The sequence below is a fragment of the Tachyglossus aculeatus genome, chromosome 17 (assembly GCF_015852505.1).
Source record: "Tachyglossus aculeatus isolate mTacAcu1 chromosome 17, mTacAcu1.pri, whole genome shotgun sequence".
NCBI lineage: Eukaryota > Metazoa > Chordata > Mammalia > Monotremata > Tachyglossidae > Tachyglossus > Tachyglossus aculeatus.
Genome location: NC_052082.1, coordinates 56,658,958 through 56,673,294, shown reverse-complemented (window position 1 = coordinate 56,673,294; position 14,337 = coordinate 56,658,958). Strand labels below are relative to the sequence as shown.

The window sequence follows — 14,337 nt, the reverse complement described above, 5'->3', positions numbered from 1 at the left end:
CCGACGTCGTCACCGCCGGGCTCCGAGAGGGGTACAGGTCGTGCCCGCCTCGGGTGCGGGTCCCGCTCCCTGCCCTTGGCTGCCCTTGGGTATCTCCGCTTGGGAGAGGCAGGGAGAGGCGGTAACCTGGGTGCTCTCGTCGTGGAATCCCTCCAGGAAGCTCTCCAGCAGCTCGTCGGCGTTGTCGATCCTCTCGGCGTACTCGCCCACGATCCAGATCATGGCCGCCCGGGCGTCCGGCTCGTCCAGGGAGTCCAGGTTCTCGCACAGCGTGGCGATGATGCTCTCGTACCTGCGGGCGCGGCGGGGGCCGGACTGAGGACGCGCCGGCCCCCCGTCCGCCCGCCCCCAGCCCAGAAAACACGCTGGGGCGCGTGGTCTAATTTGGCACGGAAAGCCGCCGACTCGGGCCCCTTGAGTGAAAAAGCACTTAGAACAGCTGAAAATTGGCGGAGCTGGGATTTGAACCCATGACCTCCGACTCCAAAGCCCGGGCTCTTTCCACTGAGCCACGCTGTATATATGTTTGTCCAGATTTATTACTCTTTTCTGTCTCCCTCTTTTAGACTGTGAGCCCACTGTTGGGTAGGGACTGCCTCTATATGTTGCCAATTTGTACTTCCCAAGCGCTTAGTACAGTGCTCTGCACACAGTAAGCGCTCAATAAATACGATTGATGATGATGATTCCTCTATTTATTTTACTTGTACATATTTACTATTCTATTTATTTTAATGATGTGCACCTAGCTTTATTTCTATTTCGATGACTTGACACCCGTCCCCATGTTTCGTTCTGTCGTCTGTCTCCCCGTTCTAGCCTGTGGGCCCGTTGTTGGGTAGGGACCGGCTCTAGATGTTGCCAACTTGGACTTCCCAAGCGCTTAGTCCAGTGCTCTGCACGCAGTAAGCGCTCAATAAATACGACTGAATGGATGAATGAATGGTGGGGACGAGGGGTGAAAGTGAACGTGGCGTATTTGGGGCAGACGGGGCGCGTCTCTCTCCCCCTCGCCAGTCCTCCTTTGGGCTTCGCCCATCCTGAGGGGCGGCTTTAACCGATAAAAAGCCCGGCACCCCGAAGGCCCGGCCTCCGCCGCCCTCGGAGTGAACTGGTCGCCCTGACCATTGCATCCTCCTCCCCGCTGCCGTCTCGCCCCCGCCGCGGCGCCTACTTGTTGGGGTACTTGCGGAAGATGTCCCGGATGACGACGATGGCCTCCTGCACCACGTAGTTGACCTTGGTCTGGATGAGGTCCAGCAGGGTGCTCACGCAGCGCTCGGCGGATTGCTGGGGTGGGCGGCAGAGTCAGCGACCGGCCCCTCCCGGGGGGCGTCTACACAGTGCCGACAGCTCACGAGACCCCCCCCCGCCCCATCCCCTCGCAGTCCCTTTCGATTCAGGGACTGTTTAAGAGCGGGAACTCAAGACTCAAGTCAGCTCTTTTTTTAAAAAATGGCATTTATTAAGCGCTTACTATGTGCAAAGCCTACTGTTCTAAGCGCTGGGGAGGTTACAAGGTGATCAGGTTGTCCCACGGCGGGGCTCACGGTCTTCATCCCCATTTTCCAGATGAGGGAACTGAGGCCCAGGGAAGTAGCCGGATCACCTTGTAACCTCCCCAGCGCTTAGAACAGTGCTTTGCACCTAGTAAGCACTTAATAAATGCCATTATTATTACTGACTTGACCAAAGTCACCCAGCTGACAATTGGCGGAGCCGGGATTTGAACCCCTGACCTCTGACCCCAGAGCCCGGGCTCTTTCCACTGAGCCACGCTGCTTCTCCTTGTGGGCGGGGGTGTGTGTGTCTGTCCATTTTTCTACTGGGAAGCCGCGCGGCTCAGTGGAAAGAGCCCGGGCTTTGGAGTTGGAGGTCACGGGTTCAAATCCCGGCTCCGCCACTTATCACGTGGGGCTCAGTCTTTATCCCCATTTTCCAGATGAAGTAACTGAGGCCCAGAGAAGTGAAGTGACCTGCCCAAAGTCACACAGCTGACAACTGGCGGAGCAAGGATTTGAATCCATGACCTCTGACTCCAAAGCCCGGGCTCTTTCCACTGAGCCACGCTGCTTCTCTAATGCCTGTTTTGCTGTCTGTCTCCCCCCTTGTAGACTGTGAGCCTGTTGTGGGCAGGGAGGGTCTCTCTTTGCTGCTGAATTGTCCTTCCCAAGCGCTTAGTACAGTGCTCTGCACACAGTAAGCGCTCAATAATTACGACAGAATGAATGAATGATGCCTGTTACATGTTTTGCTGTCTGTCTTCCCCCCTTCTAGACTGTGAGCCCGTTGTGGGCAGGGAGGGTCTCTCTTCGTTGCTGAATTGTCCTTCCCAAGCGCTTAGTACAGTGCTCTGCACACAGTAAGCGCTCAATAATTACGATAGAATGAATGAATGATGCCTGTTACATGTTTTGCTGTCTGTCTTCCCCCCTTCTAGACTGTGAGCCCGTTGTGGGCAGGGAGGGTCTCTCTTCGTTGCTGAATTGTCCTTCCCAAGCGCTTAGTACAGTGCTCTGCACACAGTAAGCGCTCAATAATTACGATAGAATGAATGAATGATGCCTGTTACATGTTTTGCTGTCTGTCTTCCCCCCTTCTAGACTGTGAGCCCGTTGTGGGCAGGGAGGGTCTCTCTTCGTTGCTGAATTGTCCTTCCCAAGCGCTTAGTACAGTGCTCTGCACACAGTAAGCGCTCAATAATTACGATAGAATGAATGAATGATGCCTGTTACATGTTTTGCTGTCTGTCTTCCCCCCTTCTAGACTGTGAGCCCGTTGTGGGCAGGGAGGGTCTCTCTTTGTTGCTGAATTGTCCTTCCCAAGCGCTTAGTACAGTGCTCTGCACACAGTAAGCGCTCAATAATTACGATAGAATGAATGAATGATGCCTGTTACATGTTTTGCTGTCTGTCTTCCCCCCTTCTAGACTGTGAGCCCGTTGTGGGCAGGGAGGGTCTCTCTTTGTTGCTGAATTGTCCTTCCCAAGCGCTTAGTACAGTGCTCTGCACACAGTAAGCGCTCAATAATTACGATCGAATCAGCTGTGTGACTTTGGGCAAGTCACTACACTTCTCTGGGCCTCAGTTCCCCCATCTGGAAGATGGGGATTAAGACTGTGAGCCCCCCCATGGGACAACCTGATCACGCTGTAACCTCCCCAGCGCCTAGAACAGTGCTTGGCACATAGTAAGCGCTTAATAAAATGCCATTATTGAATCCGGCCCATCCCGGGGGGCCGCGGGAGGCTCCGGGCGACCCGCTCCGGGGTCCTCACCTCCACCTTGATGGCGCACCGGCCGATGGCTCGCACCGCTTTGCGGACGAAGTCCACGTCCACCTCGGTGGCGTATTCCTTCAGCTCCGCCAGGACCTGCGGGGGGGTTGAGAACCGGGAAGGGACCGTCTTGGGAATGGGATGGGATGGGACGGGAAGGACGCGGGCCGGGCACGAGGGGCCGGGCCGAGGCCGGAAGGGGTGCGGACCGGAAGACGAGGACGCAGCGACGGAGAAGGGAGGGATGCTTTTCCGCTCCCGCCGACCAACGGGACGGTTCTCTCATCCGTAAACCGGCGACGAAGGCTGGAAGCCCCACGTGGGATGTGGGAAAATGGGACTCCCGGCTACACTGAGGCGGAAACTTTATGGCATCCGTTAAGCGCTTACTATGTGCCAAACACAGACTGTGAGCCCGTTGTTGGGTAGGGACTGTCTCTATCTGCTGCCGACTTATGCTTCCCAAGCGCTTAGTACAGTGCTCTGCACACAGTAAGAACTCAATAAATATGACTGAATGAATCGACCTCAGCGCTTAGAACAGCGCCTGGAACATAGTAAGGGCTTAACAAATACCATTTAAAAAAGAAAAAGAAAATGGGACTCCCCCATACGCCGAGGCTGAAACTTTATGGCATCCGTTAAGCGCTTACTATGTGCCAAACACAGACCAAGGTCACGTCACCTCGCTTCTCTGTGCCTCGGTCCCCTCATCCGGGAAACAGGATGAAGGCCGTGAGCCCTCGGTGGGACTCTATATACTTATTTATTTTACTTGTACATAACTATTCTATTTGGGTAGGGCCCGTCTCTATATGTTGCCAACTTGGACTTCCCAAGCGCTTAGTACAGTGCTCTGCACACAGTAAGCGCTCAATAAATACGATTGATTGATTTTATTTTGTTAACATGTTTTGTTTTGTTCTCTGCCTCCCCCTTCTAGACTGTGAGCCCGCTGTTGGGTAGGGACCGGCTCTAGATGTTGCCAACTTGGACTTCCCAAGTGCTTAGTACAGTGCTCCGCATACAGTAAGCGCTCAATAAATACGATTGATTGATTTTATTTTGTTAATATGTTTTGTTTTGTTCTCTGTCTCCCCCTTCTAGCCTGTGAGCCCGCTGTTGGGTAGGGACCGTCTCTAGATGTTGCCAACTTGTCTTTCCCAAGCGCTTAGTACAGTGCTCTGCACACAGTAAGCGTTCAATAAATACGATTGAATGAGTGAATGAATGAACCAGCTTTCAATCCCAGACTGAGCCCCCTTTCTCTTCTTCTCCTCCCCATCCCCCAGGCCCTACCTCCTTCCCCTCCCCACAGCACCTGTATATATGTCGGTACCGATTTATTACTCTATTTATTTTACTTGTACATATTTACTATTCTATTTATTTTGTCAGTGCTGTGCATTTAACTTTAATTCTATTTATTCTGACGACTTGACACCCGTCCACATGTTTTGTTTTGTCGTCTGTCTCCCCCTTCTAGACTGTGAGCCCGCTGTTGTGTAGGGACCGGCTCTAGATGTTGCCAACTTGGACTTCCCAAGCGTTTAGTGCAGTGCTCTGCACTCAGTAAGCGCTCAATAAATACGACTGATTGATTGATTGACAGGGACTGCGCCCAGACTCCCCCCTCCCCGCCCGCATCCCTGGGTCAACTTGTACTTCCCAAGCGCTTAGTCCAGTGCTCTGCACACAGTAAGCGCTCAATAAATACGATTGATTGATTGATTGATTGATTGACAGGGACTGCGCCCAGACTCCTCCCTCCCCGCCCGCATCCCTGGATCAACTTGTACTTCCCAAGCGCTTAGTCCAGTGCTTTGCACACAGTAAGCGCTCAATAAATACAATTGATTGATTGATTAATTGACAGGGACTGCGCCCAGACTCCTCCCTCCCCGCCCGCATCCCTGGATCAACTTGTACTTCCCAAGCCCTTAGTCCAGTGCTCTGCACACAGTAAGCGCTCAATAAATACGACTGATTGATTGATTGATTATCTTGGATCACCCCGACACCCAAGACGCATCCCGTGATCGTGACTACTACCGGTCCGGGCCGCCCCCCCGCTCCCGGGGGCCGACCTGGGCGATGTTGGCTTGGGACGCCAGGCGGATCATGATGTCCAGTTTCTCCAGCTTGACGTAGATGGGGTCGTTGTACTTGACGAAGAACACTTTGATCTCCTGCTTCAGGATCTCGGGCCTGGGGGAGAAGCCGAACCGGGGGTCCCCGGGGGCGTTGGAGGCCGGGCGGACGGCCAAATCTCCACCGGGACCCCCTCGGATCCGGAGAAGGTTGGGAGAGGGGAATCCCGTCCCCTACGCGGGGATATGACCGGACGAACCCCCGAAAGTGACCACCCCTCCCCGTCTCCCGGGGCCCCGCTCCGCCGGGCCGCCCGTCACCTCTTCTGCACGATCAGGTTGATGTTCCGCAGGGCGACGTACTGGACCTCGGGCTCGCCGGACAGCAGGGTGACCAGCGGCGGGGCCAGCTTCTTCAGCAGCATGTTGTAGTAGTCCGAATCCTTGGGCAGCAGCTCCAGGAACTTCATCAGCACTTTCACCGCCGACAGGACCACCGCCGAGTTGGCGTGGGACAGCCGGGGGGTCACCCGCTCGCAGATGCTGGCGGCGGAAAGGGAGCCGGTGGGTGTCGGCGGGGCCCCCCGCGCCCCCCGGCCGCCCGCCGTCGGGGATTAGAGCATCGGTTAGACGACTCGGAGCCCCGGGCTTAGTTGAGACCGAGGGCCGACGTGGCGAAAGCCCGGTTCCCAGCAAGCGAGGCAGAGCGGCGGCGGGTCCCGGGAAGAGGGGACGGGAGATGGGGGCCGGAGAAGAAACCGAAGCCGGGTCCGCCACGCCGGAAGCTCACGCCCGATGACCTTCCGCGGGGCCCGGTCCCCTGGGCCGGCCTGCCTCACCCGCTCACCTGACCGCTCGGCCTACCGAAGCCAAACTGGGCCATCTGAGAACCTCTCCCGACTTGGGGGTGAGGGGGCTCATCTCGGGATCGGGGAGGAGCCGGGCTGAGGAGGGGGGAAGAACAGAGCTGATCGGTCAGGAGCCCCGGCGGGGGGCGAGACGGGCGCATTTCCCTTCGGGGGGGAGACCGCGGTCGGGTTTCAGTGCCCCAAGAGAGGGGACCCTAACGTCGACGACGACGACAGAGTATTTTCCGGATGCCCGGGAAGTGCCCCCGTTCCCATCGGACCCCTCGCGATCGTTAATCCGAGCCCGCTCCGTCTCCCCTGGCATCGGCTGACCGGCTGGCGGTTGGCAGGGTGGAGGAGCTCCTAGGGTGGTGAGGTGAAATCGCGCCAACCGTCCGCTCCCCCGGTGCCACACCCGACGTGTTTTCGGCCAGCGTGGGCTCCGCTCGGCTTCGCCCGGGTTATTAAATCGCACCTCCTTTAAGGACGCGTTCGGTCCGCCGCTCTTCACACAGTGGGTGCTCAATAAATACCGTGTGGCGGATGGAGGAAGGTGGACGCCCCGAATCCAAAAAAACACCTTCGACCCCCGTGCGTCCCGGCACGATCGGGAATCCCGACGCCGAGCCTTCGGAAGCCGGAAACCTCGGGTGCGGATCCCAGCTCTACCGCTGGCTTGCCGGCAAACCCCGGAATCTCCTTGGGGCTCAGAAGCGTGGTTTAGGCGACAGAGCCCGGGCCAGGCAGTGGCCGGGTCCTGGGTTCTAATCCCGGCTCCGCCACCCTGGGCAAACCGCTTCGCTTCTCCGGGCCTCAGCTGCAAAACGGGGATGAAGAGAGCGAGCCCCACGTGGGACAGGGACTACTCCAGCGCAGAGCCCTTGCTCCGTGGAAAGAGGCCGGGCTTTGGACTCAGAGGTCACGGGTTCAAATCCCAGCTCCGCCAACTGCCAGGTGGGTGACTTTGGGCGAGTCACTTCACTTCTCTGGGCCTCAGTTCCCTCCTCTGGAAAATGGGGATGAAGACTGGGAGCCCCACGTGGGACAACCTGATCACCTTGAACAGTGCTCTGCACATAGTAAGCGCTTAATAAATGCTATTATTATTATTATTAGAACGGCGCTAGGCACATAGGAGGCGCTTAACGAGTACCACGATCATCACTGTTTCCTCCTCTGGAAAAATCCTCGCCCTCAGACTTCAAAACCCGGGCGGGCTAACGCCCGCGTCTGGCCTCGTCCTCTCCCGTCTACCCCAGCGCTTGGCAGAGGGTGAATGCGTCACCGACACGGCGACGGGGCCCTTCCCAAGCCGTCCCCCGACGGCGAAGTTCACCTCCGGGCGCGTGGGGGGCCAAGGCGGGTTCCACCGTCCGGGGCGCGCAAAAAGGTCACCCCGAGTTGCGTCGAACCGAACCTTCGCGGCGCCCGGCGCTGTTTTCTCTACCGCGATGACGGCACGGGGGAGAAGAAAAGGGTTGGCGTCCGAAGGCCCGCAACCCGAACCCCAGTTGCTTTCCCAACAGGGAAAAGACCTTGGGGGGAGACGCCTGAGCGCTTAGCCTGACGCCCCCCGTGAAAGGAATCCCCAAATTCCCGGCTCTCCCGGAGGGGCGTGCGGAGGGATCGGAAGGAGGAGGCCGACGGACCGAGTTTGCCACGCTCTCCGCCACGGACGAGCCCTGCCCCCTTCCCCCCGTCTCCGGGCCGCGCTTGGGAACACAGTTTTTTAGACTGTTGGGTAGGGACTGTCTCTATATGTTGCCAACTTGGACTCCCCAAGCGCTTAGTCCAGTGCTCTGCACAAAGTAAGCGCTCAATAAATACAACTGAATTTATTAAGCACTTACTTGTATCCCCCCCAGCGCTTAGAACACAGTAAGCACTTAACAAGTACCGTCTCTTGGGTACGGACTGTCTCTCTATGTTGCCAACTTGGACTCCCCAAGCGCTTAGCAAGGTGCTCTGCACACAGTAAGCGCTCAATAAATACGACTGACTGACTGACCTCAGAGCCTCAGTGCCCGCTGAGAAGCAGCGCGGCTCCGTGGAAGGAGCACGAGCTTTGGACCCGGAGGTCACGGGTTCAAATCCCGGCTCCGCCAACTGCCAGCTGGGGGACTTTGGGCAAGTCACTTCGCTTCTCTGGGCCTCAGTTCCCTCCCCTGGAAAATGGGGATTAAGACTGGGAGCCCCACGTGGGGCAACCTGATCACCTTGTATCCACCCCCAGCGCTTAGAACATGGTAAGCGCTTAACAAGTACCGTCTCTTGGGTAGGGACCGTCTCTCTAGGTTGCCAACTTGGACTTCCCAAGCGCTTAGTAAAGTGCTCTGCACACAGTAAGCGCTCAATAAATACAACTGACAAGCCTCAGTGCCCGCTGAGAAGCAGCGCGGCTCCGTGGAAGGAGCACGAGCTTTGGAGCCAGAGGTCACGGGTTCAAACCCTGGCTCCGCCAACTGCCAGCTGGGGGACTTTGGGCAAGTCACCTCGCTTCTCCGGGCCTCAGTTCCCTCACCTGGAAAATGGGGATTAAGACTGGGAGCCCCACGTGGGGCAACCTGATCACCTTGTATCCACCCCCAGCGCTTAGAACATGGTGAGCGCTTAACAAGTACCGTCTCTTGGGTAGGGACCGTCTCTAGATGTTGCCAATTTGTACTTCCCAAGCGCTTAGTCCAGTGCTCTGCACATAGTAAGCGCTCAATAAATACGATTGATGATGATGATGACTTCCCAAGCGCTTAGCCCAGTGCTCCGCACACAGTAAGCGCTCAATAAATGCGATTGAATGAATGAATGACTGATGCTTACGGTGGCCTCTCCCGCGGGCTCGGCGGCCCGGCACTGAGTGACTGATGCTTACGGTGGCCTCTCCCGCGGGCTCGGCCCGGCGCTCCGCCCGCGGGAAGCGCTCAATAAGTTCACCTGGAGGGAGCCGGCCTCCCTTCCTTGTCCCGCCCCGGTCCCGGGGAGGTGCCCACCTCTGGGCTTCGCGGTCGTCCTTGGGGTTGTAGTTGGCCAGGCAGTCCAGGATGAAGATCTGGCCCCACTCGGTGCACTCGTTCAGGGCCGTCAGCAGCTTGTTGATGTTCTGGGGGTTCAGGTCCAGCAGGTTGCTGTTGGGGTGCGACTCGCTGATCTCCGACAGGGCGGCCACTGCGTTGGCCACCACCTGGGGCGGGAGAAGCAGCGTGGCTCAGCGGAAAGAGCCCGGGGTCATGGGTTCCAATCCGCGCTCCGCCACGTGTCCGCTGTGGGACCTTGGACAAGTCGCTTCGCTGCTCAGAGCCTCAGTTCCCTCCTCTGGAAAATGGGGGTGACGGCGGTGGGCCCCACGTGGGACGACCTGATCGCCTTGGATTACCCCCCGCGGGGCTTAGAACATAGTAAGTGCTTGATACTTTTAGACTGTGAGCCCGCTGTTGGGTAGGGACTGTCTCTAGATGTTGCCAACTTGGACTTCCCAAGCGCTTAGTACAGTGCCCTGCGCACAGTAAGCGCTCAATAAATACGATTGATGATGATGATGATGATGATGAGAAGGGGAGGAGGGTGGGGACGGGGTCACCTTGCGGCCCCGAGGGGCCCGGCGGAAGGACACCCTCCCGGACTGAGCCCCTCTCCATCCCCCCCGCCTTACCTCCTTCCCTTCCCCACAGCACCTGGATATATGGATATATGTTTGTACAGATTTATTTTACTTGTACCTATCTATTCTATTGATTTTATTTTGTTAGTACGTTTGGTTTTGTTCTCTCTCCCCCTTCTAGATATTTATTTATTTTACTTGTACCAATCTATTCTACTGATTTTATTCTGTTAGTATGTTTGGTTTTGTTCTCTGTCTCCCCCTTCTAGATATTTATTTATTTTACTTGTACATATCTATTCTATTGATTTTATTCTGTTAGTACGTTTGGTTTTGTTCTCTGTCTCCCCCTTCTAGATATCTATTTATTTTACTTGTACCTATCTATTCTATTGATTTTATTCTGTTAGTATGTTTGGTTTTGTTCTCTGTCTCCCCCTTCTAGATATTTATTTACTTGTACATATCATCATCATCATCATCAATCGCATTTATTGAGCGCTTACTATGTGCAGAGCACTGTACTAAGCGCTTGGGAAGTACAAATTGGCAACATATAGAGACAGTCCCTACCCAACAGTGGGCTCACAGTCTAAAAGAAAAATTCACATATCTATTCTATTTATTTTACTTTGTTAGTACGTTTGGTTTTGTTCTCTGTCTCCCCCTTCTAGATATTTATATTTTACTTGTACATATCTATTCTATTTATTTTAATTTGTTAGTATGTTTGGTTTTGTTCTCTGTCTCCCCCTTCTAGATATTTATTTTACTTGTACATATCTATTCTATTTATTTTAATTTGTTAGTACGTTTGGTTTCGTTCTCTGTCTCCCCCTTCTAGATATTTATTTATTTTACTTGTACCTATCTATTCTATTGATTTTATTTTGTTAGTATGTTTGGTTTTGTTCTCTGTCTCCCCCTTCTAGATTTTTTATTTATTTTACTTGTACCTATCTATTCTATTTATTTTAATTTGTTAGTACGTTTGGTTTTGTTCTCTGTCTCCCCCTTCTAGATATTTATTTATTTTACTTGTACATATCTATTCTATTGATTTTATTCTGTTAGTATGTTTGGTTTTGTTCTCTGTTTCCCCCTTCTAGATATTTATTTATTTTACTTGTACCTATCTATTCTATTGATTTTATTCTGTTAGTATGTTTGGTTTTGTTCTCTGTCTCCCCCTTCTAGATATTTATTTATTTTACTTGTACATATCTATTCTATTGATTTTAATTTGTTAGTACGTTTGATTTTGTTCTCTGTCTCCCCCTTCTAGATATTTATTTATTTTACTTGTACCTATCTATTCTATTTATTTTAATTTGTTAGTATGTTTCGTTTTGTTCTCTGTCTCCCCCTTCTAGATATTCATTTATTTTACTTGTACATATCTATTCCATTGATTTTATTTTGTTAGTACATTTGGTTTTGTTCTCTGTCTCCCCCTTCTAGATATTTATTTATTTTACTTGTACCTATCTATTCTATTGATTTTATTCTGTTAGTATGTTTGGTTTTGTTCTCTGTCTCCCCCTTCTAGATATTTATTTTACTTGTACATATCTATTCTATTGATTTTATTCTGTTAGTACGTTTGGTTTTGTTCTCTGTCTCCCCCTTCTAGATATTTATTTTACTTGTACATATCTATTCTATTGATTTTATTCTGTTAGTATGTTTGGTTTTGTTCTCTGTCTCCCCCTTCTAGATATTTATTTATTTTACTTGTACCTATTCTATTTATTTTAATTTGTTAAGTACGTTTGGTTTTGTTCTCTGTCTCCCCCTTCTAGATATTTATTTATTTTACTTGTACCTATCTATTCTATTTATTTTATTTTGTTGGTATGTTTGGTTTTGTTCTCTGTCTCCCCCTTCTAGATATTTATTTATTTTACTTGTACATATCATCATCATCATCAATCATATTTATTGAGCGCTTACTATGTGCAGAGCACTGTACTAAGCGCTTGGGAAGTACAAATTGGCAACATATAGAGACAGTCCCTACTCTACAGTGGGCTCACAGTCTAAAAGAAAAATTCACATATCTATTCTATTTAATTTATTTTGTTAGTATGTTTGGTTTTGTTCTCTGTCTCCCCCTTCTAGATATTTATTTATTTTACTTGTACATATCTATTCTATTGATTTTAATTTGTTAGTACGTTTGGTTTTGTTCTCTGTCTCCCCCTTCTAGATATTTATTTATTTTACTTGTACATATCTATTCTATTTATTTTATTTTGTTAGTACGTTTGGTTTTGTTCTCTGTCTCCCCCTTCTAGATATTTATTTATTTTACTTGTACCTATCTATTCTATTGATTTTATTTTGTTAGTATGTTTGGTTTTGTTCTCTGTCTCCCCCTTCTAGATATTTATTTATTTTACTTGTACATATCTATTCTATTTATTTTAATTTGTTACTACATTTGGTTTTGTTCTCTGTCTCCCCCTTCTAGATATTTATTTATTTTACTTGTCCATATCTATTCTATTTATTTTATTTTGTTAGTATGTTTGGTTTTGTTCTCTGTCTCCCCCTTCTAGATATTTATTTATTTTACTTGTACCTATCTATTCTATTTATTTTATTTTGTTAGTATGTTTGGTTTTGTTCTCTGTCTCCCCCTTCTAGATATTTATTTATTTTACTTGTACATATCTATTCTATTGATTTTATTTTGTTAGTATGTTTGGTTTTGTTCTCTGTCTCCCCCTTCTAGACATTTATTTATTTTACTTGTACCTATCTATTCTATTTATTTTATTTTGTTAGTACGTTCGGTTTTGTTCTCTGTCTCCCCCTTCTAGCCTGTGAGCCCACTGTTGGGTAGGGACCGCCTCTAGATGTTGCCAACTTGGACTTCCCAAGTGCTTAGTCCAGTGCTCTGCACACAGTAAGTGTTCAATCAATACGATTGATTGATTTTTTTTTAATGGCATTTATTAAGCACTTACTATGTGCAAAGCACTGTTCTAAGCGCTGGGGAGGTTACAAGGTGATCCGGTTGTCCCACGGGGGGCTCACAGTCTTCATCCCCATTTTACAGATGAGGTAACTGAGGCACAGAGAAGTTAAGTGACTTGCCCAGAGTCACACAGCTGACAATTGGCGGGACGGGGATTGATTGATTGTACATATAATAATAATAATGATGGCATTTATTAAGCGCTTACTATGTGCAAAGCACTGCTCTAAGCGCTGGGGAAGTTACAAGGTGATCAGGTTGTCCCACACGGGGCTCACAGTCAATCCCCATTTTACAGATGAGGTAACTGAGGTGCAGAGAAGTGAAGTGACTTGCCCAAAGTCACCCAGCTGACAACTGGCGGAGCCGGGATTTGAACCCATTACCTCTGACTCCAAAGCCCATGCTCTTTCCAATGAGCCATGCTGCTTCTCTCTATTCATTTTATTTTGTTAATACGTTTGGTTTTGTTCTTTGTCTCCCCTTTCTAGCCTGTGCTTTGCACATAGTAAGCGCTTAACAAATAAATCGTATTTATTACTCTATTTATTTATTTTACTTGTACATATCTATTCTATTTATTTTATTTTGTTAATATGTTTGGTTTTGTTCTTTGTCTCCCCCTTCTAGACTGAGAGCCCACTGTTGAGTAGGGACTGTCTCTGTATGTTGCCAACTTGGACTTCCCAAGCGCTTAGTACAGTGCTCTGCACACAGTAAGCGCTCAATAAATACGATTGATTGATTGATTGTACATATAATAATAATAATGATGGCATTTATTAAGCGCTTACTCTGTGCAAAGCACTGTTCTAAGCGCTGGGGAAGTTACAAGGTAATCAGGTTGTCCCACGTGGGGCTCACAGTCAATCCCCATTTTACAGATGAGGGAACTGATGCGCAGAGAAGTGAAGTGACTTGCCCAAAGTCACACAGCTGACAACTGGCGGAGCCGGGATTTGAACCCATTACCTCTGACTTCAAAGCCCATGCTCTTTCCACTGAGCCATGCTGCTTCTCTCTATTCTATTTATTTTATTTTGTTAATATGTTTGGTTTTGTTCTTTGTCTCCCCCTTCTAGCCTGTGCTTTGCACATAGTAAGTGCTTAACAAATAAATCGTATTTATTACTCTATTCATTTATTTATTTTACTTGTATATATCTATTCTATTTATTTTATTTTGTTAATATGTTTGGTTTTGTTCTTTGTCTTCCCCTCCTAGACTGTGAGCCCACTGTTGAGTAGGGACCGTCTCTATATGTTGCCAACTGGGACTTCCCAAGCGCTTAGTACAGTGCTCTGCACACAGTAAGCGCTCAATAAATATGATTGAATGAATGAATGTTACTACTGCTTCATTACCATTACTACTACTACTTCTCATTACTATTATTATCATTATTATTGTGTTATTACTGCTTCTCATTCTAATCACCAACATTAATAAGCGGCCCGTGCAAGCTTCATCCTCATCACTGACATTAATAAGTGGCCCGCGTAACCCTCATCCTCATCACCGACATAAATACGTGGCCCGCGTA

The 14,337-nt window shown here is 50.1% G+C and overlaps 1 protein-coding gene across 2 annotated transcripts in view; it reads right to left on the bottom strand.

Moving 5' to 3' along the window:
• AP2B1 (adaptor related protein complex 2 subunit beta 1) overlaps positions 1-14,337 on the bottom strand; it is a 70,908-nt gene that overhangs the window by 42,388 nt on the left and 14,183 nt on the right. For both annotated transcript variants that reach the window (XM_038758950.1, XM_038758951.1), the window contains exons 6-11: positions 9,203-9,393; positions 5,689-5,910; positions 5,365-5,485; positions 3,278-3,373; positions 1,175-1,290; positions 127-292 (exon numbers count right to left, since the gene is read on the bottom strand). In XM_038758950.1, coding sequence (XP_038614878.1) covers positions 127-292; positions 1,175-1,290; positions 3,278-3,373; positions 5,365-5,485; positions 5,689-5,910; positions 9,203-9,393 — 912 coding nt within the window. The remainder of the gene's footprint in view (positions 1-126; positions 293-1,174; positions 1,291-3,277; positions 3,374-5,364; positions 5,486-5,688; positions 5,911-9,202; positions 9,394-14,337) is intronic.